We start from the raw sequence: 25,356 nt of genomic DNA, 5'->3' as shown, positions 1-25,356 counted from the left end.
GTCCTTAGAGTAAATTAAGATGTCGTCCAGATATACAATCACTGTGGAATTGAGTAATTCTTCTAATACACAATTGATAAGCCGTTGAAACACCGCAGGGGCATTACAGAGACCGAATGGCATTACCCGATATTCAAAATGCCCCTCATGGGTATTGAAGGCCGTCTTCCATTCATCCCCTGCCCGGATTCGTACTAGATTGTAGGCTCCCCGCAAATCTAACTTCGTGAAGATCTGGGCTCCTTGCAGTCTGTCCAAGAGCTCGGGAATGAGTGGTAACGGGAACCGATCCTTCACGGTGATGGCATTTAATCCCCGATAGTCAATACAGGGTCTCAGGGTTCCATCCTTCTTGGTAACAAAAAAAAACCCCGCCCCGGCTGGGGAGGTAGACGGCTGAATGAACCCTTTCCGTAGATTCTCATGGATATATTCTCGCATAGCCTTGACCTCTCCTCGAGACAGTTTGTACGGGCGGCCCCGTGGAGGTACCGTATCTGTCTTCAGATTAATAGCACAGTCGAAAGACCTGTGCGGGGGTAATACCTCCGCCTCCTTGGGACTAAACACATCAGAAAAATCTCTATAGTCCCTAGGCAGGGAGCCCAGTTCACTTGGTCCTTCCTCGGGCAACGTATTTAAGGCCGGACAGCTGCCAGCCCGACCCTTACAACAAGTCTCTAGACAGGAATGGCCCCACGCTTGAATCTTTCTCCCGGTCCAGTCAATAACCGGGTTGTGGTATCGTAACCATGGCAATCCCAGAACCACCGGGTGGATGGTCCGAGACAATACCAAGAATTCAGCCTCCTCCCGATGGCCCTCCCCCACTTGCAGACCCAACATAGGAGTAATCTCAGTGACCGGCTGAGGAAGGGTAGTTCCCTGGATAGAAGTTATCCGGAGCATAGGTCTCCGGGGGAGCGTGGGCCAGCCCATTTGCTGTAGCAGTTCGAGCCCAATAAAATTTCCCCCCGACCCCGAGTCCACCAGGGCTCGGGTCTGGACCGTGGCCTCCTGCCACTGTACGGTCACTGGTAAGATGAGCAAGGTGTCTGGTAGGGGAGCGGAGTGCCCCAAGAACCCTCCCCTCAGGGTGCCTTGGGGAACGCATTTCCCGGCCGGATGGAACACGTCCGGAGGAAATGCCCGGCCTGCCCACAATAGAAGCACAGTCCCTTAGACTGTCGTTGCTGTCGTTCGGCGGGAGTCAGCCGTTGCCGGCCCATTACCATGGGCTCTTCTCCGGGCTCCGTAGCGTCCCGGTTCACCTGACGAGGGGCCGGTCCCTTGCTCGTCTTGGAGGACCCTCGTATCCACTTCTGCCGCTCCGCCCGGTCTCTGGCTCGCTCCTGGAATCGAGTGTCCACCCGGATACAGAGTGAGATGAGGGCATCCAAGGATCCGGGGATCTCCCGTCCGGCTAACTCATCCTTGATCCGTTCGTGTAATCCCTCCATAAAAATGGCCGTCAAGGACTCCGGATTCCAACGCAGCTCCGCGGCTAAGGTCCGGAACCGGATGGCATAGTCGGCCACAGTGCCCTCTCCCTGATGAATTCGGAGCAGCTCCGATGCCACAGAGGAGGGTCTTCCCGGAATGTCAAACACCATCCGGAACCGGCGCTGAAATTCGCTATAGTCCTCCAAAATGGGATCATGTTGTTCGTCCAGAGGGACCACCCAATCCCGGGCCTTATCTTCACAAAGACCCATAATGTAGCCTACCTTACTTTGATCCGAAGCAAAAGCCTCCGGTTGCATCCGGAAGGCCAGATTACACTGATGGAGAAACCCTCGACAACCTCCCGGGTTCCCATCGTATCGTGCCGGCTCAGGGAACCGAGGTCCCACGCGGAACCCTCCCATACGGGGAGCGGCTGCGGCCTCTTGGACCGCAGCGGCCTGGTTCTGTACCTGAAGCGTGGATAGTTGCGAACATACATTCTGGAGAGCCCCCGACAGGGCATTAAGCTGTTCCTGTTGCTGCTGGAGAACCTTAGCCAGGTCCCGTAGATCAGGGTGCGTCGGTGAGCTCATGGCTTCCGTTTTCTGTCGTGGCCCTGAGGTCACTCGGGTGTAGGTGAGCTCTCGAGTTCTCCCGAGCTCTATGAGGCCCAGGAAATAACCGCGCACCCCGAATCTTCACCTGCGGCGACCGCCGTTCACCGAGGGTTGAGCCCTCAGCTGCGGGCGGCCAGCAGGACTGCTGGAACCACGGGGCGACGGCTGGCCTGGCTGGCTATGGATACAGAGTCTTGGGTAACGCGGCTTAACCGGACGGTTCGCTGACAACAGGAACAAACGCAGTCTTGGAACTAGCTAGCGGGGCGGCTAGCCGGCTTGAGAACAAAACATAGTCTTGGAAGGGGCTAGCAGGACGGCTAGCAGACTTGAACCAAACACAGTCTTGGAAATGGCTAGCAGGACGGCTAGCAGCCTTGAGAACCAAACACAGTCTTGGAAATGGCTAGCAGGACGGCTAGCAGACTTGAACCAAACACAGTCTTGGAAATGGCTAGCAGGACGGCTAGCAGACTTGAGAACCAAACACAGTCTTGGAAATGGCTAGCAGGACGGCTAGCAGACTTGAGAACCAAACACAGTCTTGGAAATGGCTAGCAGGACGGCTAGCAGACTTGAACCAAACACAGTCTTGGAAATGGCTAGCAGGACGGCTAGCAGACTTGAGAACCAAACACAGTCTTGGAAATGGCTAGCAGGCCAGCTAGCAGACTTGAACCAAACACAGTCTTGGAAATGGCTAGCAGGACGGCTAGCAGACTTGAGAACCAAACACAATCTTGGAAGGAGCTAGCAGGACGGCTGGCAGTCACGAGGCACGAACACCGTCTTGGAAACCGCTAGCTCGAGGGCTTCGAACAAGGAAACGGAAGCATCGGTTCCCCTCCGTGCTTCCGTTTAAATCCCCCGCTTGTTCTGGCTGGGGAACCGCTGGGCCAATCCTCTCCGCCCCAGCCGGTAACGGGGACCGGATTGGTCTCTCCGTCCAATGGGCGGAGTTCCTCTGACGATGCGCCAATCCGGCGCAAGTGGGCGGAGCCTCCTCGCTGGTCCTGCCACAGCGAGGAGGACGCTGACGCCGGCGCCGCCATCTTGTCCGGCGGATCCCTTTCCCCGAGACCGGCGCTAGTTCCCCTGGGTCACCGACCTCGGGGCAACCAGCCGTCGCGGCGATCCTCGGGGCAACCTTCCCCCGTCGGCCCGCGCTCCCCGGACGCCCCAGCCCCCCGCTCCGATTCGCGGGGCGCCAGGTAAGGGCCCGGAACGGGACAACTAGCGTACAGGTTCTTGGTCAATAACAACCACATACTAGAATATCATAACTAGGAAAAAGTGCCATGGTCAGATCATAGCAAATTCACCTTTACACTTCAATAAGTACATAAGTATTGCCATACTGGGAAAGGCCAAAGGTCCATCGAGCCCAGCATCCTGTTTCCAACAGTGGCCAATCCAGGTCAGAAATACCCGGCAAGATCCCCCAAATTTATACTGCCTATCCCAGAAATAGTGGATTTTCCCCAAGTCCATTTAATAACGGTCTATGGACTTTTCCTTTAGGAAGCCGTCCAAACCTTTTTTTAAACACCGCTATGCTAACCGCCTTTACCACATTCTCTAGCAACGAATTCCAGAGTTTAATTACACGTTGAGTGAAGAGAATTTTCTCCGATTCGTTTTAAATTTACTACATTGTAGCTTCATCGTATGGCCCCTAGTCCTAGTATTTTTGGAAAGCATAAACAGACGCTTCACATCTACCTGTTCAACTCCACTCATTATTTTATAGACCTCTATCATATCTCCCCTCAGCCGCCTTTTCTCCAAGCTGAAGAGCCCTAGCCGCTTTAGCCTCTCCTCATAGGGAAATCGTCCCATCCCCTTTATCATTTTTGTCGCCCTTCTCTGCACCTTTTCTAATTCCACTATATCTTTTTTGAGATGCGGTGACCAGAATTGAACACAATATTCGAGATGCGTTCGCACCATAGAGCAATACAAAGGCATTATAACATCCTCATTTTTGTTTTCCATTCCTTTCCTAATAATACCTAACATTCTATTTGCTTTCTTAGCCGCAGCAGCACACTGAGCAGAAGGTTTCAACGTATCATCGACGACGACACCTAGATCCCTTTCTTGGTCCATGACTCCTAACGTGGAACCTTGCATGACATATCTATAATTCGGGTTCCTCTTTCCCACATGCATCACTTTGCACTTGTTCACATTAAACGTCATCTGCCATTTAGACGCCCAGTCTCCCAGTCTCGTAAGGTCCTCTTGTAATTTTTCACAATCCTCCCTCGATTTAACGACTTTGAATAACTTTGTGTCATCAGCAAATTTAATTACCTCACTAGTTACTCCCATCTCTAGGTCATTCATAAATATGTTAAAAAGCAGCAGTCCCAGCACAGACCCCTGGGGAACCCCACTAAATACCCTTCTCCATTGAGAATACTGACCATTTAACCCTACTCTCTGTTTTCTATCTTTTAACCAGTTTTTAATCCACAATAGAACACTACCTCCTATCCCATGGCTCTCCAATTTCCTCTGGAGTCTTTAATGAGGTTTTTTGTCAAAAGCCTTCTGAAAATCCAGATACACAATATGAACCGGCTCCCCTTTATCCACATGTTTGATTGGTGAGGCAAGATTTCCCTTCATTAAATCCATGCTGACTTTGTCTCATTAATCCATGCTTTTGAATATGCTCTGCAATTTTGTTCTTAATAATAGTCTCTACCATTTTGCCCGGCACCAACGTCAGACTCACCGGTCTATAATTTCCCGGATCTCCTCTGGAACCTTTTTAAAAAATCGGCGTTACATTGGCCACCCTCCAATCTTCCGTTACCATGCTCGATTTTAAGGATAAATTACATATTTCTAACAATAGCTCTGCACGCTTATTTTTCAGTTCTATCAGTACTCTGGGATGAATACCATCTGGTCCAGGAGATTTGCTACTCTTCTGTTTGTAGAACTGCCCCATTACATCCTCCAGGTTTACAGAGAATTCATTAAGTTTCTCCGGCTCGTCAGCTTCGAATACCATTTCTGGCACCGGTATCCCCACCCAAATCTTCCTCGGTGAAGACCGAAGCAAAGAATTCATTTAATCTCTCCACTACGGCTTTTTCTTCCCTGATCGCCCACTACGGCTTTTTCTTCCCTGATCGCCCCTTTTACTCCTCGGTCATCTAGCGGTCCAACTGATTCTTTTGCCAGCTTCCTGCTTTTAATATACCTAAAAAACATTTTACTATGTGTTTTTGCCTCCAACGCAATCTTTTTTTCGAACTCCCTCTTAGCTTTCCTTATAAGCGCTTTGCATTTGACTTGACATTCCTTATGCCGTTTCTTATTATTTTCAGTCGGTTCCTTCTTCCATTTTCTGAAGGATTTTCTTTTAGCTCTAATAGCTTCCTTCACCTCACTATTTAACCACGCCGGCTGTCGTTTGGTCTTCCGTCTTCCTTTTTTAATATGCGGAATATATTTGGCCTGGGCTTCCAGGATGGTGTTTTTGAACATCATCCGTGCCTGATGTAAATTTTTGACCCTCGCAGTTGCTCCTTTAAGTTTTTTTTTCACCGTTCTTCTCATTTTATCATAGTCTCCTTTTTTAAAGTTAAACACTAACGTATTTGATTTCCTATGTATACTTACTTCAAAGCTGATCACATTATGATCACTGTTATCAAGCGGCCTCAGCACCATTACCTCCTGCACCAGACTATGCACTCCACTAAGGACTAGGTCTAGAATTTTTCCTTCTCTCGTCGGTTCCTGTACCAGCTGCTCCATAAAGAGAATGGTAAGAACAGGGAATCGAGGACACATCACACTGTCCTAACTAGAGGAAAAGTAGATAATCATAGTTTCTGGTCAACAGAACTGAACGACCATACAAAAATAACTCCCAATAGCATTAATTTCTTGAGAGACTGGGATGAACTAAGTTGAAACACACTGAATGAAATAGCACCACTCAAAATTAAAACAAAGAGAAAAAATCTACTATGTCCATGGTATAACGACAAACTACTAGAGATGAAAAAACTTTGCAGAAAATTGAAAAGAAAATAGTCCAAAAACAAATCAGATATGAACAAAACCATATGGAGGAAAGCCCTAAGCAAATACAAACAATATAAAAAGAGCAAAAGTGGAATATGTACAGATAAACACTAAAAAATATATGAACTTATCAATAATGTATTAAAAACACAAGCTCTGCTAACATCAAACGAAACACCACCAATAGCAGATGAGCTCGCACAATACTTTGAGAAAAAACTAACAAAAATTAAGATCAAATCTAGCTGCAATACAAACATCCCTCATAGATTTCCTACACGAATGTGAAACCAACTACAATCATACCGCAGCCAACAGAATATAGTCGTCCTTTAAGATACCTACAACCAGCTCAGTTAAACTACTATTGAAAAAATACGCACACGCCAATTGCCTATTAGACAGCTGCCCTAACTACATGATGAAAACCCCACCAGAATGGTTCATTGAGCATTTAATCAAACACATAGAATACATGTTCTCATCTTTTTCTTTTTGATAAGGGCGACATCATACTCACCCCTATCCCTAAAAACACCGCCAGTAAGATTAGTAGCACAACAACTAATGAAATACTTAACACATTGTTCAGTCCTTCACAGCTCTCAATCAGGCTTCAGACCATTCTATAGTACTGAGACAGTCATAACTACCCTGATAACAAAATTCAGATGAATAATAAGCCAAGGGCCAGTCAATACTGCTACTGCAATTTGATATGTCAATCACCTTCGACCTAGTAGATCACACAACACTAATGACCCTGCTTGACAACATAGGAATCACTGGAGCAGTAGCAACCTGGTTCAACTACTTTCTAAGAAATAGATCCTACATTGTCAAGACGTCTAATCAGTTTTCAACCTCCTGGATCTCTGAATGCGGGGGGGCCTCAGGGTTCCCCGATATCACCTATACTATTCAATGTTATGATGGTCCCACTCAGCAAGAAACTGGAAACAATGGGATTTAACCCATTTATATACACTGACGATGTTACTATCTATATATCCTTTAACAACAGCGTTACCAAAATATTGGATAAGGTTAAAAGAGGGCTGGACCTTATGGAAAACTGGGCCACAATTTTCAAACTCAAACTAAATCGAGACAAAACCAAACTTCCTGGTTCTATCCAGATGACACAACCCCACTACTCACCAAAACTTCACAATAGATCAACCAACAACTTAAAATACTGGGAATTATCATCGACAAACACTGTCTCTTAAAAACCAGGTTTCTGCAGTCAATTCCAAACACTATGGAAACTGAGACAAATTAGAGACTATTTCCCCAGAAAATCATTTTGTCTTATAGTACAGATGCTGATATTGTCCCAACTAGATTATTTCAATGCAAAAAAAATACAATAAAATCGCTACAGACCATCCAAAACACGGCAGCGAGATTGATATTCAAAAAATCGAAATACAATCATTTTCAAAATACTGTTTGGCATGTCTCCAGTCTACATGTTAGACCTGATTACACTATCACCAAGAAATGCAAACCCAGGAACCAAGGGATACCTACTACTTCACCTGCCCAACTGCAAAAACATAATCTACAAATCCATCTACATGGCAGGATTTAGCTACCTTGGCTCTAAATGGTGGAAATCAATTCCCAAGGTCACAAGTAGCATCACAAACTACCTTCAATTCAGAAAAAAGCTAAAGACTTACCTTTTCAAGAAATTCTATGGTTAACCAATGTGAACTAATAACTCATCATTCTGTAATACCACTGTTCTATACAACTTAATTATTGTAATCCACAGTGGCGTTCCGTGCTTGGCTGACACCCGGGGCGGATCACCGCTGTGCGCACCCCCCCCCCCCCCCGGGTGCAGTGAAACACGGTGCCCCCCCCCCCGGCATGGAACAGCACCCTCCCTGGCGTCGGCACCCCCCCTGGTGTGGGCCCTAACACCTCCCCCCCCCGGCGCAGCGCCTCTCACTCCCCCCGACAGTCCCCACCTGCCTACCAGCTGAGCTCCGGCCAGCACCTCCAATCTGCAGCACTGCTGACTTTAAATGAAGAAAACCGTCTCGTCGTTGGCCCTTCACTACTGAGTCCCGCCCTCTGATATAACTTTCTATTTCCTCGAGGGCAGGACTCAGTGAATGAAGGGCCAACGACGAGATGGTTTTCTTCATTTAAAGTCAGCAGCACTGCAGATTGGAGGTGCCGGCCGGAGCTCAGCTGGTAGGCAGGTGGGGAATGTCGGGGGGAGTGAGAGGCGCTGCGCCGGGGGGGGGGGGTGGACGGAGCACCCCCCCCCACCCGTTGACACCCGGGACGAACCGCCTCCACTGCCCCGCCCTTGCTACGCCACTGGTAATCCATACTACTTAGCAATTGTCATGCATCAGTGTAATCTTCTATAACTGTTAAATGTAAACCACATTGAACCGAAACTTGTTTTGGATAACTGCAGGATTCAAGCATGAATAAATAAATAAATTCTTTGGGTGCCAAACACAAATGGACAAATACCAGACTTCAAAATACCTTTTGGGAAGTATGAGCTCTCCCTAAAATCACAGGTCAGGAATCTTGGGATACTGCTAGACTCATCACTCATTCTGATCCCACAAATTCAAACAACCTTCAAACCATAGGCACCCCATATAAGAGGCTTGGGGAGGCTAAGCCTCCCCAGCCAGGTGGGGCGCAGGGGGAGCAGTTGCTCCCCCAAAGATCTTTAAAAGAGATGGCATCATGGCGCCTAAGCGACAAATGCTGACCGGCGGTCTTTGCCTCCTCCCCCCTCCCGTGCGAGTCTTACACCTCCCCGCCCCCGCTCTCACCCATCCGCTCATTTTTGGAGCCTGAGGCTTCTCTCTCCGACGCCGCACTGTGGATTCACAGAGCCAGCCTTGGTCTGCCTGCATCGAAGCCTCTCCCTCAGACGCGTCCCACCTCTGCATAACACAGGAAGTTGCATTAGAGGAGGCGGGGCGCGTCTGAGGGAAAGGCTCCGGCGCAGGCAGACTAAGGCTGGCTCTGTGAATCGCCAGCGTCGGAGGGAGAGGCGTCGGGCTTTAAAAATGAGCGAATGGGTGAGAGCGGGCGGAACTGAAGAGACAGGTCCCCCGGGGGGGGGGGGGGGGAACGAAACCTACAGATGGATGGATGGATGGCTGGCTAGCTGGGGGAGGGGAGAGTCGCTGGTGGGCAGGGAGGGCAGGGGGAGAGGAGGGCTGCTGGACATGGGTGGATGGAGGGGAGAGCAGGGTTGCTGGACATGGGTAGATGGAGAGGAGGGCAGGGGAGGGCTGCTGGACATGGGTGGATGGAGAGGAGGGGAGAGAAGGGGAGAGGAGGGGAGAGGAGGGTTGCTGGACATGGGTGGATGGAGGGGGGAGGGCAGGGGGGAGAGGAGGGTTGCTGGACATGGGTGGGTGGATGGAGAGGAGGGTTGCTGGACATGGATGTAGGAGAGGGAAGGGAGAGAGAAGAAATGCTAGACATGGATGGACGGAGAGGGAGGAGTGAGGAAGCAGATGAGATGAGGGAAAAAGAAGAGAGTAGAAAAACTGCACATGGACGAAGAAAATAGGCAGAAGCTGGATCCACTGGACAGTCAAGTCTATGGAGGACCCAGCTTTTACTTACGGATGTAGGACAAGAAATGAAGAAGAAAGGCAGAAAGTAAAGAAATAAATGGAAAGGAAGCCCTGGAAACGGAGTTAAGAGGACAGATAGCAGCAGAATCGGATACTGGGCCAGCATGATCAGAAAACAAAGTCACCAGACAACAAAGGTAGAAAAGATCATTTTATTTTCATTATAGTGTTTGGAATATGTCCACTTTGAGAATCAGGTGCTCAACATTAAAAGTTTATATTTATTTACTTATTTATGGCATTTTATCCCACATTAAACATGAATTAGGGTGTTTTGTGGCTCCACATGAGAATTGTGATATTATGATCCCTTGTTTCATATTGTTGACGGTCTGCATTTTCCGTGTGAGTGATATATTGGTATATTAGGTTCTGCGTAATATTTATGGCACAGTAAGGTTCTGAGTGTAGTTTTGCACAAAGTTGTGCATAGTGTTTTGCAGTTGAGTGATTGTGGTTAGTATATGCTTTGAGCAACCACTTTATTCTTTGACATATGATACACATCTAATATCTAAATTTAATAAAAGGTATTGTGACTTTTATTTTTATTTATTTTTTTCTGTGTGTTATCAGACAATTATGGATTTAAGCTCCACCCATAGCCCCACCCCTAACCCCACTCCCTTTAGCCTCCCCAAACAGTTGGGCCACCGACCACCTATGCTTCAAACATTGTCTCTATCATCTACAGCAGCTATGAAATCTTTCTCCATACATTGAAAAGATGAGTCTGACCACAGTGGTCCATGCCATGATAACATCACAACTGTAATGCCAAACCAAAAAGAGTTCGTATCAGCTCAAACTAATTCAGAATGCTGCAGCACAACTGCAAGTAGTGTGACCACTTCACACCTTTCCTGCAAAAGCTACACTGGCTACCAGTACCTTACAGGTCTAAAATTAAAACTCTATGTTTGATTTTCAAGATCCTCAGACAAAATGGTCCAGAGTACTTAAATAATGTTAGCCCTTGCCTTGAGTTAAATAACCATCAAATTATCCCAACTGACTCTGTACCACGCCACGCATCTTGTTCCTCATCATATATCTGCTCTCAGTTCCTCAGGTATTTGGTAAAGTCATGTTGTGGAAAATCATATCTAGTTAGTTGAATGTTCTAATGCATGCTTAATAGGTGTATCATTAGTATTATATCTGTGGTATTTGAATTCCAGTGCTGTTAAATGTGTATATTTTTGATACTGTTTCACAGTAGTTCTATTAGGTTTCAATTTACTGTTTTCAAGTTTACTTAATTTATTGTATTTATGTTTATTCTTAGTTATTTTACTATGGTTATGCTGTTTACAAAATTATAAGTTTTATGTTAAACTGTACCTACTGTACACACAGTCTTGGGTGAATCTCTTCATAAAGGCGGTTAATAAATCCCAATAAACAATAAATAAATATTAATTGGTTAAATAGTAATTTCCTTTACATGTGCATATTTACCAGTGCAAGCCAAGAATCGACTCAAATCGACCCATGGTTAACTTCCAGGTTCCTCTGGCCTGTGCAACTCCTCATGTTGTGGGGCAGGCTTCGATGTTATTGGTCAGCCCAGGGATGTCAGGAAAGGGACAAGGAGCGCGTAGGCATACTGGAGACCTTTCACCTAGTAGTTTAAATGGTTAACTAACACACGACACTTTCATCCCTGACAGGAAAGAATGTGGACAGCATGGGGGTAAGAGTTAATTGGGAAGAGGGAAAATGCAGGTCGAAGAAGAGAGCCCTCACCTGACCACTCTACCCTCCAAGTCACGAATCTGCAGCAAGTAAAACTCCTTGCTGAGCTCGGAGAGCTGCTCCGGGACTGCGAAGCTTCCAACCCCGCCCTTCACACTGGAAGGCTTTTTGCCAGCCTTGTCCCCCCCTTTCTTCTTGGGGGGCATACTTAAGGCCGGGCGCCGGAGCCCGCACTAAGCTCAGCGCTGGCTCTCGGGGCTCCGGAGTTCGAGCTCTCCTTCCCAGCATCTGCTTACAACATTCTGAGGCGTTCTGTTGCTGGGGAGTGACGTCACTCGCTTAGCAACAAGCGAGGAACCGCTTAAAGCAACAACTCTCGCTCCGATCTCATCCGGGGCTTTGCGTGGGGATGATGATGTCATATAGAGGGCTGGGACGGAGGCGGAGCTGGATTTCAACTTTCAAGCAGTGTCGGACCCGGTGTCGCCAGTCAGTTCCGCGGTTTTCTCGCCATCGTCGTGGTTTTTGGGCTACGTTAACCGCGAAACAGCAATAATGCAGGAGGTTGTTCAGGGTGTTTCTTAAATAGGGGCAAAATGTAAAAAAAAAAGTCATACGACAAACGGATCAGCTTTCTAGTAAAGCTTAACGCTATTTTATTTTTTTTTTGGATCATTGTGGATGAATCGAATTTGTAAGACTGGTATTAATAGCAATGTGTCGTTTCAAAGAAATATCACTCCTCCATTATTATATGTAGATAGAATGTATTTGGATACAGGCAGCAGATGATGTTTTGTATATTCCTGAGAATCTAGCATGTGATGTTTTTGTTCTTTCCTGAGAAAGTAGCAGAATAGCAGGTGATGTTTGTACATTCCTGAGCAGGTTCACGAGCTGTTCATGTAGAGTTGTTCTTGTAAGCAATGCATGATCATGGTTGTGTAAGCAAAATGTAACCAATAGTAATGATAATACATGTAATATCCATGAATATTCATAGAGTATATAAGAAGGGGATTGACTCCCAAATAAAGAGTTTTTTGCCCAGACACACGAGAGGAGAGTTATTTTGCAACATCTGGTGATCCCCGACGTGATCGGTGAAAACGTGACGTACTTACTACGACTGGAACAGTCAGCGCGCCATTCCTTCTACGGAACACTGTAAGTATGGGGGGAAATTTAACATCATCACATAAACAACATGCACAGGAGCTATATACTATAACGCAAAGATATGGTTCCTCCCGAAATCCAATAACTCTTAAAGATATAGAGCGTTTAATTGAGGAAATAGTTTGTCAATGTCCCTGGTATCCAGAGAAGGGATCATTCGATCCTCAAACATGGGAAAAGATAGGGCAGCAGTTTCGTTTAGAGCCTAGAGTTTCGACTCCTATATTATTGACTTGGAGAGAGATATATTCTACTATAGTAATTCTCTCTTCTGGATTGACAGGCATTACTAACGAAAATATATCCAACAAATTGCCAGGCAAGACCTGGTCTCTTTTACCTCCCGCGACTCTTGGACCTACACCTTCTCCTCCTTCTTGTCGGCTGGCCACCGATATGGGAAGGGAAGAGCAAAACAAAACTCCTGACTTTACTACTACTACCCCTAATAAACCAATTGAAAATATCCAAAACAACAACGCTAATGATAGCGTTATTATTACCAAAACACCAAAGAGCGTAGAACGACCTAGTTTAATTCAATTAGGTATACAGCAAGCACGAAAAAATGGTGAATTCATTTGGAACGATGATCTATGGGATAATTCGGAACCTAATCCTAATTTATACCCAGTTACTAGAACTACAACAATAGAGGCAGGGAACGAAACACATCATGCAGAATGGACTGCTCTACCTTATCAAGTTTTGAGAGAATTACGTAGAGCTATCGTAGAATCAGGTTTAAAAAGTTCATTTGTTCAAGGCATGATAGAAGGGATTAGTAACGGTTACTTAATGACTCCAAAAGATTGGAAAGACCTTTTCCGTATGCTGTTAACTCCTGCGCAATATGTAGTGTGGGATAATGAATATAAGCAAGCAGCACAACTTATCACTGGGACTAATTTGGTGCCTGATCAAATTTATGGATCGGGACCATTTTCAACCCTTGATATGCAAATTCAACAAAACGATACCTGTTTTCAAGCCATAGGCACTTGTATCTTGCGAGCATTTAAAAGAACACCAGAAGGGAATAAACCAACAAAATCTTTTGCATCAATTAAACAGGGTGCAACCGAATCTTACCTTCAATTTGTTAATCGATTGCAGGAAGCTGTAACTAGGCAAATTGATAATCTTGATGCGCAAACAGAGTTATTGATTAAATTAGCCCAAGAAAATGCAAATTCAGATTGCAAAAAGGCATTGCAGACTGTAGCTCATCGCCCAGGAATTACTTTAGCAGATTTATTGAGCGCATGTGCAGATGTGGGGACTCATGGTTATTCTATGAATTTGTTAGCAGGAGCTATACAAAAAGGTAATAAGCCACAGGGGACGTGTTTTAATTGTAAGAAACCAGGACATTTTCGAGCTCAGTGTAGAGCCCCAGGAGGGGGTGCCAACTTTGCAAAAGGACCTTCTCGACCTTCTCGAAAATGTCCTCGATGTCAAAAAGGATATCATTGGGCCAATCAATGTCGCTCTAATCCAATTAATTCCACACCGCCACCCCCAAAAAACTTTGCTCCGGGTTAACTCCTAACCTCGGTCCAAAGGGAGTGCAAGGGTCTTTTGCTCATAGTACTACTGCTACACAAGGTAGTGCAGGAATTGACCTTATTGCAGCGGAATGTAAAACTGCCATCTTACCTCATGAAGTTTTGGTATATAATACTACCTTTAAAGGACCCATTCCAGCGGCTACTGTAGGTTTAGTATTACCTCGCTCCTCTGCATCGAAGGCAGGTATTCATGTTATCCCTGGAGTTATTGATGCTGATTACACAGGCATTGTTAAAATTCAAGTATGGTCCTCATCACCTTTAACAATTTCTCCCGGGGACTCGTGGGCACAATTAATTATTTTACCATATTTTACAGCACCTATTCCTTCTACTGTCTCTCGTACAGGGGGCTTTGGATCTACGCGACAGGTAAGTGCAGTTTTAAAACCGGTTTCTAATGCACGACCCACTGCTCAATTTTTATTGCAACAAAAGCCCTTTGTTGGTATATTAGATACCGGGGCGGATGTTTCTGTCATAGCTTATAAACAATGGCCTGTGGAATGGCCCATTGAAGATACTTCACATGTGACAGGAATAGGGGGAACTCAGTCAGCCTCCCAAAGTTCTCAATGGTTATCTATTACATATCCTAACGATACCAAGGTTCTAGGACATATTAAGCCCTGTATTTTACAAGTACCCTTTAATTTATGGGGTCGTGACCTTTTGGAACAATTAGATGCATCATTGATCCTACCTGATTAACAGTTCATAAATATGTCTTTTTCTCTTCCTTTGGAATGGAAAACTGACAAACCTGTTTGGGTAGAGCAGTGGCCGATTACCAGAGAAAAACTGTTGATTTTACATCAATTGGTGGAAGAACAATTACAATTAAATCACATTGAGCCTACCAATTCTCCATATAATACTCCGGTATTTGTGATCAAGAAAAAATCCGGAAAATGGAGATTTTTACATGACCTACGAGCTATTAATGCGATTTTAGAACCAATGGGCCCGTTACAATGTGGTATTCCAAATCCTAATTTGATTCCTTATGATTATCAATTAGCTATTATAGATCTGAAGGATTGTTTTTTTTCAATTCCTCTCCAGGAAAAAGATTATAAATACTTTGCTTTTACTGTACCTGTTTACAATAATGCACACCCTACTACTAGGTATTGTTGGAAAGTTTTGCCCCAGGGAATGTTAAATTCACCCACTATTTGTCAATACTATGTTCATCAAGCCTTGCAACCATTTCGTGCCTATTTCCCTCAACTTTTGGTATATCATTATATGGATGATATACTAATTGCAGGGATAACTCTTCCCCCTTCTTGGAAATCTACTTTAATTTCTATCTTGGCCTCCTCAGGATTAACAATTGCCTCAGAGAAGGTTCAAGAAAAGGAACCCTATTTATATCTAGGTTTCCGTATGACTAAAGCTGCAGCCCAACCTGTCGCTCCTCATCTCAATTTACAGTCTCCCACGACATTACATCAATTACAAGAGATTTTAGGAAATCTCAATTGGTTACGTCCCTACTTGAAACTTCCTACAGAATTTTTACAACCCCTGTTTCTCGCATTAAAAGGTCATAAAACACCTGCTGAATTAATTACACTCACTGCATCGCAACAAACAATTCTGTCACAATTGGATCAAATCTTACAAACAAAATGGACAGATAGACGAGATGCATTTGCCCTTTTTTGTTTTTGCGTTCTCAAAGACCCCACCCACCGACAACCGTTTGGTGTCTTATATCAAGATACAACTCCTCCGAAATTGATAGAATGGGTCTATTTACAGAATACTCTCCATTCTACTATTACACAATGGCCCCAGCAACTAGCCTTGCTGATTACTAAAGCTCGAGAGCGAGCAACATTCATGACTGGTTTCGACATTCTTAAACTCATCATTCCTCATTCTTTGTGGCAGTGGGAAAAAATGATTCAGTTCTCCGACGACTTGCAATTTATTTTAGCCACTTATGTTGGTATTATAGATTGCCACTATCCTAAAGACCCTCGCATACAGGGCACATCCATTTTGCCAATCACTCTTCATGATCCCATTTCTTTACGTCCACTCCCTACTGCTCTCACCGTCTTTACAGATGGTAGTCCCACTCGTGGGGTGGTTACTTGGTACAATCTGAACAAATGGCACGTCAAATTTACCTCTCCACAAACCTCTGCTCAACGTTCAGAGCTTGCTGCCATCATCCTGGCTCTTTCTTTATTTTCAGATCAACCACTGAATCTTATTGTTGACAGTCAATATTGTGCTAATCTTGTCCGTCGCATGCCCGACAGTTATGTATCATTCAAAATGGATGCCTCTTTTTATGCTTTACTGTTAACCCTCCAAGGTTACTTGGAGAATCGCCTTTCTTCTCTCTTTATAGGTCATATCCGCAGTCATCAACCTTTTCCTGGTGGTCTGTCTGAAGGGAATGCTCGAGCGGATCGCCATCTTCATTTTTTCTCCACAGCACACTGCAGTCATGAACTTCATCATCAAAATGCACCTAGCCTAGCTCGCCAGTTTCAAATTTCTTTAGAAGAAGCTAGAGCTATTATCAAAAATTGTCCACAATGTTCCTTTTCAGCTCCTACTACCTTTTTTCCTGGAGTTAATCCTCGTGGTCTGGAAGTTAATAGCCTCTGGCAAATGGACGTTACTCACTTTCCCCCTTTTGGTCAATGGTCTAAGCTTCATGTGGTTGTTGATACTCATTCTGGATTTTTGTGGGTCACTGCACAAAAAGGGGAAACTACATCTCATGTCCGCTCTCATCTTCTCCAAGCTTTTGCGGTCATGGGTGTTCCTAAAACTCTCAAGACAGACAATGCCCCTGCTTATACTTCCACCTCCTTACAGGAGTTCCTGACCCTCTGGCATATTGAGCACCTTTTTGGTATCCCCTATAACTCCACTGGTCAAGCTATTGTTGAACGTGCTAATCGCACACTGAAAACTGCTTTAAGTAATCTGACTACAAAAAAAGACGGTATTCTCCGTCATAGAGTAAGCATTGATGAATGCTTAGCACAAATCCTTTACACACTGAATCATCTCAATCTCATCAATAATCCTGCTACAAAAACTTTTTCTTCCAGATTTGAACAACATTTTCATACTCCTGCCCCACCTTTATCTCGTCCTTTGGTCATATACCGACAACTACCTTCTGATCAGTGGAGTTCCCCTGTGCCTCTCCTTACCTGGGGTCGTGGTTACGCTGCTGTTCAAACAGATTCTGGCCCGGTGTGGATTCCAGCAAAGTGGGTGAAACCTCATGTCGTGGCATCAAGGTCTTCACAACCCAATTCCCAATTTCACACTCACCCTTCAAGGACCGCAGATGCAAACACGCAAACGGTCAGTGACTCGTCAACCTAATGCTCCTGTTACTTGGGGACAAATTAAAGCCTTGAGTCAACAAGCTACAGAGACTTTAGAAAAAGCTCATATTGAAAAGACTGATGATAACTTCGTAGTGGCTATTATTGCAGCGCTTAATGCTAATTCCATTACATTGCTTCTACTGTGTTGTTGTTTGTACATACCTTGTGGACAGTCACAATTACTTCCCACAAAAAATATTTGGGAAGCGTTTGCAATTTCACTGAACCAAACTGATTTCTGTCTTTCTCATCAAAAGGCAGTTGGAGAAGTTTTGGCAACTTGCCTGATTCCAGTATGTCATGATCCTAAAGATATGCAAAATGATACTTGGTTTTATTCACAGCTTCCTGTTAATTCATCCTATCGAAATGCTTCTTATGAATACCATAATTGGGGAACACAAACCCTGTTGCCGCCTACTTTGGCAATGCATGTGAGAACCAATCAAATAGCTAGTATCAATATGACATGTGCTCGTATGGTTAATTGTACCCGATCAAATTGTGTTAATTTTGGACCAACTTTGTTAAATTGTAGCTCCTACGAAAATGTTTCATATATTTATAAATTTACTCATTTACCCCCTGGTTGGTTTTGGTCATGTGGAATGTATACCTTTAATTATATTCCAGCTAATATATCTGATGGTACTACATGCTGTCTAAGTCGACTCACTATGGTACTTCCCAGTAAACATATTTTATTTTCTAACTCCTCACATATGCGATCCAAGCGTATGACCCTTGCTGCCAATTGCAATGATAATGTTAAATTTCTGAGTCAAACTGAATATCTGGCACTTGCATTTTCATTAATAGGTGTCCCTGCATTGGCAGCGGCAAATGCAAAAAATATTCGTGAATTAGCCTGTTGGGCAATTAAATCAATCAATGCAACCTCCACTGCTATTAGTTTACTTAATGCTGAGCAACAGCAATTACGTCATGGAGTTTTACAAAATCGAGCAGCCATTGATTATCTTTTATTACTTAACCATCATGGTTGCGAAGAGTTTCAGGACATGTGCTGTTTTAATTTATCTGACAATTCAAAGGCCATTGACAAACAATTAGCTTTCCTACGGAATTTAACTACTCATATTACTATTCATAATAACCTACTCTCTGATGTATGGGATCAATTGTGGCAATGGATCCCTTGGACCTGGCTCCGCCCTATTATCCAGTATTTAGTCATTGGTATTTTTGTTTTCACTATTTTTTGCTGTTGTATACAATGCATTCCTAACCTTTTTTCTTTATGTTTTCCTCGTCCATTCGCTCCAACACGTCACTCTGCTCAATATGTTTATAAGCTATTACAAACATCTCCACCTCCATCTCCAGCTGGCACACCACGGAGATTTCATTAAAAAAAAAAAAAAAAAAAAGGTGGAGATGTAGATAGAATGTATTTGGATACAGGCAGCAGATGATGTTTTGTATATTCCTGAGAATCTAGCATGTGATGTTTTTGTTCTTTCCTGAGAAAGTAGCAGAATAGCAGGTGATGTTTGTACATTCCTGAGCAGGTTCACGAGCTGTTCATGTAGAGTTGTTCTTGTAAGCAATGCATGATCATGGTTGTGTAAGCAAAATGTAACCAATAGTAATGATAATACATGTAATATCCATGAATATTCATAGAGTATATAAGAAGGGGATTGACTCCCAAATAAAGAGTTTTTTGCCCAGACACACGAGAGGAGAGTTATTTTGCAACAATTATAAGTGTAGAAAGCACAGCATAGTTGATACCATAGTAACTGTAAATCAATCATAGCGCGGGACATTCCAGTTAAAAATGCGGCTTCCATAGTTTGATGGTTTTTTTATTTTTGTTTTCTCAGAAGCTACCCGATTTTTGGTTTGCAAATCTGGGACAGACACCCAGGCATGGTGGCAGTGGCGTAGCGAGGGCGGCTGCCACCCGGGGCGGTTTGCCGCTGTGAACCCCCCCCCCCCCCCCCCCCCTCGTGCATCACCCCCCATTCAAGTGCATTCTTTCCTGCCGTGTGCACGCCGCTGGGGGGGTGTCGGTTCCGCTGGTTCTCCGAAGACAAGCAGGCTAATATTCCATATCATCAAGCTGATCAATCCATAGACTGGTGGGTTGTGTCCATCTACCAGCAGGTGGAGATAGAGAGCAAACTTTTGCCTCCCTATATGTGGTCATGTGCTGCCGGAAAAGAGTAGTTACTTACCTGTAACAGGTGTTCTCCGAAGACAGCAGGCTGCATATTCTCACAAGTGGGTGACGCCACGTCGGCCCCGGAGGATTTTAAAGCAAAATCTCAAAATCTCTTTACGGCGTTCCGACGCGCGAGCGATCGTACTGCGCATGTGCGCACACCTCTTCCCGCTCGCCGTGCGGACACGCCCCTCAGTTAAATCCAAAAGATGGAGGAGACAACTCCAAAAGGGGAAGGTGGGAGGGTTTGTGAGAATATGCAGCCTGCTGTCTTCGGAGAACACCTGTTACAGGTAAGTAACTACTCTTTCTCCAAAGACAAGCAGGCTGATATTCTCACAAGTGGGGTATCCCTAGCTTCCAGGCTTACACAACAAACAGTGGTCAATTGAGTCTCGCAACGGCGAGGCCAGAATAAAATTGACCTGAAAAGAAGAAATATCTAAATGAGTGTAGCCTGGAACAGAACAAAAATGGGCTTAGGAGGGTTGGAGTTGGATTCTAAACCCCAAAGAAGTTCTGCAGCCCCGACTGCCCAAACCGACTGACGAGTCGGCTATTGCTGAAGGCAGTAGTAAGATGAAAATGTGTGGACTGATGACCACAACGCAGCTTTGCAGATCTCTTCAATAGTGACTGATCTTAGACGAGCCACCGACTTAGCCATGGCTCTAATTTTGTGAGCCGTGACATGGCCTTCTAGAGTCAGTCCAGCTTGGACAAAAATGAAGGAGATGCACTCTGCTATCCAAGAAGAAATTATGCAGTTTCCGACAGCAACTGGCATTAAAAGAAATAAACAACTGGGCGGACCGTCCGAGGGAGCTCGTCTGCTCCACGCAAAAAGTGCAGAGCTTGCTTTTGCCAGGGTTTGCAAGATGAGGGAGAAAGAATGTTGGCAAGACAACTGACTGGATCAGCTGGTACTCTGATACCAGCGCCAGTAAGAGCTTTGTCTGCATGCAGAGAACTACTCTGTTAAGATGAGAAGTAAGGTAAGGCGCTTGAGCTACTAGAGACCGAAGCTCACCGACCTTACGAGTTGAGGAACAGCCACTAAGGAAAATGACCTTCCAGGTCCAATACTTCAGATGGCAGGAATCCAGTGGTCCGAATTGAGCTTGCAGCAGCTGGATGAAAACGACATTGGGACCCCAAGATACTGGATAAGGAGTGATAGGAACTCTGACCGAAGCATAAGAGCCAACTGTCAAAATTATTGTGGGTGCTAAGCCCAACAGAAATAATCTCCCTTAGACACATACAAGGAATTCTCTCAATATTGGGGGAGAGATAAACCTCTCGTGAAGTGGACAGCTAAAGGCTGACCTTTCACACGTTGATGATAAGCTCTATTGCACAAAGATGAATACTGACAGAGTTGGTCTTGAGACCAGACTCAGACAGGTGTAGAAAGAACTCAAGCAAGGTCTGTATAAGACAAGATGCAGGATCTAGGGCCTTGCTGTCACACTAGACGGCAAACCTCTTCCATGAAAAAGAATAACACCTCTTTGTGAAATCTTTTCTGAAAGCAAGCAAGAGTCGGGAGACACTCTGGAAACTCAACGAAACCCCACTCTCAACATCCAGACCGTGTGAGCCAGAGATTGGAGGTTGGGATGTAGAAGTGCCCCCTCGTTCTGCGTAATGAGAGCTGGAAAACATTCCAACTCCAGAAGAAGAGGGAATCTTATCTGACGCAGCTAGAAAAGAGCAATCCGAATCATGGCTCCACAATCTTGCTCGAGAAACAGCAAAGTCTTTTCCACCAGATGTATGGGAGAATACGCATACGGAAAACCTGTCTCCCAAAGAAGGAGAAAGGCATCCGATGGTAGCCTGCCGTGAACCTGCAGCCTGGAACAGAACTGAGGGACTTTGCGATTGGACTAAGTAGCAAAAAGATCCACTGAGGGGTCTTTCGAACTATAGGCATGCTCAACTGTAGCATTATCCTGCTCAGCCTGTCGGCCAGACTGCTGTTTACACCAATTAGATAAGTGGCTTGGAGAAAACATGCCGCATTGCGGTCCCACCGCTACATCTGCATGGCATCCTAACTCAGAGGGCAAGATCCAGTACTCCTTTGTTATCGAGTACATCACAACCCGATTGTTTGTTGAATTAAAATAATTTGGTTGGATAGCCAGGAGGGATGCAACCTTCGTCAGCAGCTTTTGACTGAGTAAGATGCCTCAGAATCAAAATAGAGAGAATTAACCACCTCTGAGGGGAATACCGAAGACTGGCGAACAGTCGGGTTACATCCTCTAGATACCCTAAACTTGATACCACTGGGAAGCTAGGATGCACTGAGCGGATGTCATGTGCAAAAGTGCCATGGGAGTTACATGAACTGCGGAAGCCATGTGTCTAGAAGTCTCAATATGTACTGTGCTGTAATCTGTTGAGACGGGCAATCATCGTGTTAAGGGAACACATGCACTCCCAGTCCATGAAGATACGCTGCAACAACAGCCAGGCACTAGGAAAAAAACATACTCTGGATGCAAAGAGAGTATAAGTATCCTGTAAATCCAGAGAGCATAACCAATCGTTTTCCTGAAGTATGGGAAGAAGGATGCCCAGGGAAAGCATCCTGAACCAAATCTGTTTAGGCCCCTTATGTCTATGATGGGACGCAACCCACAAAGAAAGACCTGGAATAGAATCTCAACCCTTCTTGCCCTGGTGGAACGGGCTCGACTGCATTGGCGCTGAGAAAAACAGAGAGTTCCTCTGCAAGTACTCACTTTTGATGGAAGCTAAAGGATTAAGCTTCCAATGAACAATGTGGAGGGTTTGATTCCAGATTGAGAATGTATCCTAACCGGACTAGTTGAAAAACCCCACCGGTTGGAGGATAAAGAAGTCACCTTTGGTGGAGAAAATGTAAACTTCCCCCCCCCCGACAGGCAGAATGGCCGGTACGGACATTTTTTTTTTTTTTTTTTTTTTTTAGTGGCTATACTGAATTGGAGCAAGTCAAAAACCCCTCTGTTTCCTGGGGAATAGCTGCAGGGGCCTGATTAGGTGCACGCCGCTGACTAGAACGAGCGTGCTGAGGCATAGCCCGAACCGGCTGTCGAGAAGTAGGAGTATAGGTACGACCCCTTAAAGCACAAGGAAAACTACTCCTCTCTCTAAAGAACTTCCAAGATGAGGAAGTGTATGTACAGCATATCTACAGTTTTCTGCTGAGTCTCCTCCTCCAGGAGAGAGGCACACAGTCATGAGAGTCTGCGCATCACTGTACCTAGAGCAGAAATCTAGGTGTTACATTACAAGTGTCGAAAATGCCCTTGGACAGGAACCTGCGACACACCGTGTGCTACCTGACCACTTGGTGAAAAGGTCTAGCCTACTCCGGTGGAAATGCTCGTAAAGATCTGACAAGACTTGATTTGGGATGCGATCATGCCAGCCTGGTACGCCATTCTCCAAAAGAGGCTAAGGATGTATGCTCTGGCCCCGGGGGCGCCAAAGTAAGTTCTTAGAACTCCTATCTGTTCCGAGTGCAGAAGACTCAGGTGAAGATAGTAGTCCAGGACCTCTAGCATCTGGGCATTGGGATTCACAATCTCCTCTGTAATGTCAGATGACCATCATTGAACTGAACTAACTACTCAAACAGAGCAGCTCAGATCCAAACACGTCCGATATGGAGGCTACTATGGGTCGAGAAGTTGCCCCAGTAGGGTGCGAACACCCATACCAGAGGCAGCATCGGTGAAGGAGACCAGGTGAAAAGCCAGATGCCGCAGGAGGCGGTAGCACCCATGGCATCCAATGGTACCCATGGTCCCGAAGCCAAGGACAAAGTCTGGAAATGCAATGGGAATCGAAACCAGACTGCAAGACCATGGCACCGACGGTACCGATGATACACATGGTACCGATGGACCTCGGTACCAATGGTACCCATGGTACTTGGTACCGATGATAGTCATGGTATCTGGTATCGATGGTACCTATGATACCTGGTACCGATGGTAACCATGACATGTGGTACCAATGGTACCCCTGATATCCGACACCAACAGCACCGACGGTACCGATGGTACGCATGGCACCGACGGTGCTCATGACACCTGGTACCAATGGCACCCATGGCACCGATGGTACCTGGTCATGATATCTGTCATGATACTCGGTACCGATGGGCGATGATACCTGGTACCGATAGTCGATGGTGCCCATGATACCTGGTGCCGATGGTGCCCATGATTCCCGGTACCGACAGCACCCATGGCACCGATGACACTCGGCATCAACGGCACCCATGGTACCGATGATACCCGGTGCCGACGGGACCCATGGTACCGATGATACCCGGTACCGACGGGACTCATGACACCGACCATGGTACCAATGTAGTTGGCATCGACACTCCTCGGTACCGACGCACCGATGATATTCGGTACCGACAGTACCCATGGCACCGATGATACTCGGTACTGACGGCACTCATGGCATCGATGATACCCGGTACCGACAGCACCCATGATACCGATGACACTCGGCATCGACGGCACCCATGGTACCGATGATACCCGGTGCCGACGGGACCCATGGTACCGATGATACCCGGTACCGACGGGACCCATGACACCGACCATGGTACCAATGTTCCTGGTATCGATACTCCTCGGTACCGACGCACCGATGATATTCGGTACCGACAGTACCCATGGCACCGATGATACTCGGTACCGACGGCACTCATGGCACCGATGATACCCGGTACCGACAGCACCCATGGCACCGATGACACTCGGCATCGACGGCACCCATGGTACCGATGATACCCGGTGCCGACGGGACCCATGGTACCGATGATACCTGGTACCGACGTACCGGTGCATCGACGTCCAATGCCAGGATACCTCCATAACAGAGGGAGCAACGCTCTCGGCACCGACTGATGTCTGAAGCCCGGATACCTCCATAACCGAGGGAGCAAAGCTCTGGGCATCTCCTTTGGGCATCCCTGGCAGAGTAGAATACGTCTCGTTACTTTGAGACACTACTTGCGCTTCACAGGGAGATGATCCGGCCCAAGACACATCCGCCGATGCGCCCGAATGACCTGCCAAGCAGGAGGCGCCGAGGCAGGTGGAGACCTATTCGATGCATAACTATACCCAGCGTGCATCGGTCTCTGTCGGACTCCAGAATGATCTCCTTTGGGCATCCCTGGCAGAGTAGAATACGTCTCGTTTCTTTGAGACACTACTTGCGCTTCACAGGGAGATGATCCGGCCCAAGACACATCCTCCGATGCGCCCGAATGACCTGCAGAGCAGGAGGCGCCGAGGCGGGTGGAGACTCACTTCAAAGGTTACACCACTGATATTGTGTCACCAGGTTGCCCATTCAGTGGCTGACCAGGGATGCACCTGCTTAGGTTCCTGGTTTTTCCTGTGACATACACCTTTTATCACTTGTGGGGCTTAAAGACAGTGGTGTGCTGGAGCAGGCTGTCACAGCTCTGGAGAGCCGTTTGTAAAGTTTTTTAAAAAAAAAATGGATCATAAAAATGTGGGCTTGTTTAGTTTGCTGGCTAGAGAGAGCCCACAGATAACAATATGC

The 25,356-nt window shown here is 45.9% G+C and overlaps 1 protein-coding gene across 1 annotated transcript in view; it reads right to left on the bottom strand.

The window, feature by feature from the left end:
- Positions 1–11,717, bottom strand: part of CFAP157 (cilia and flagella associated protein 157) — a 47,865-nt gene extending 36,148 nt beyond the window's left edge. Inside the window, exon 1 of the mRNA XM_030206682.1 lies at positions 11,498–11,717. Within this exon, the coding sequence (XP_030062542.1) occupies positions 11,498–11,652 (155 nt within the window). The 5' untranslated portion in view covers positions 11,653–11,717. The remainder of the gene's footprint in view (positions 1–11,497) is intronic.
- Positions 11,718–25,356: the final 13,639 nt, after the last annotated feature.

Source organism: Microcaecilia unicolor, chromosome 6 (assembly GCF_901765095.1).
Source record: "Microcaecilia unicolor chromosome 6, aMicUni1.1, whole genome shotgun sequence".
NCBI classification, from domain to species: Eukaryota; Metazoa; Chordata; class Amphibia; order Gymnophiona; family Siphonopidae; genus Microcaecilia; species Microcaecilia unicolor.
Note: the sequence above shows the minus strand (reverse complement) of the source record. Positions and strands in the feature narration are given on the sequence as shown.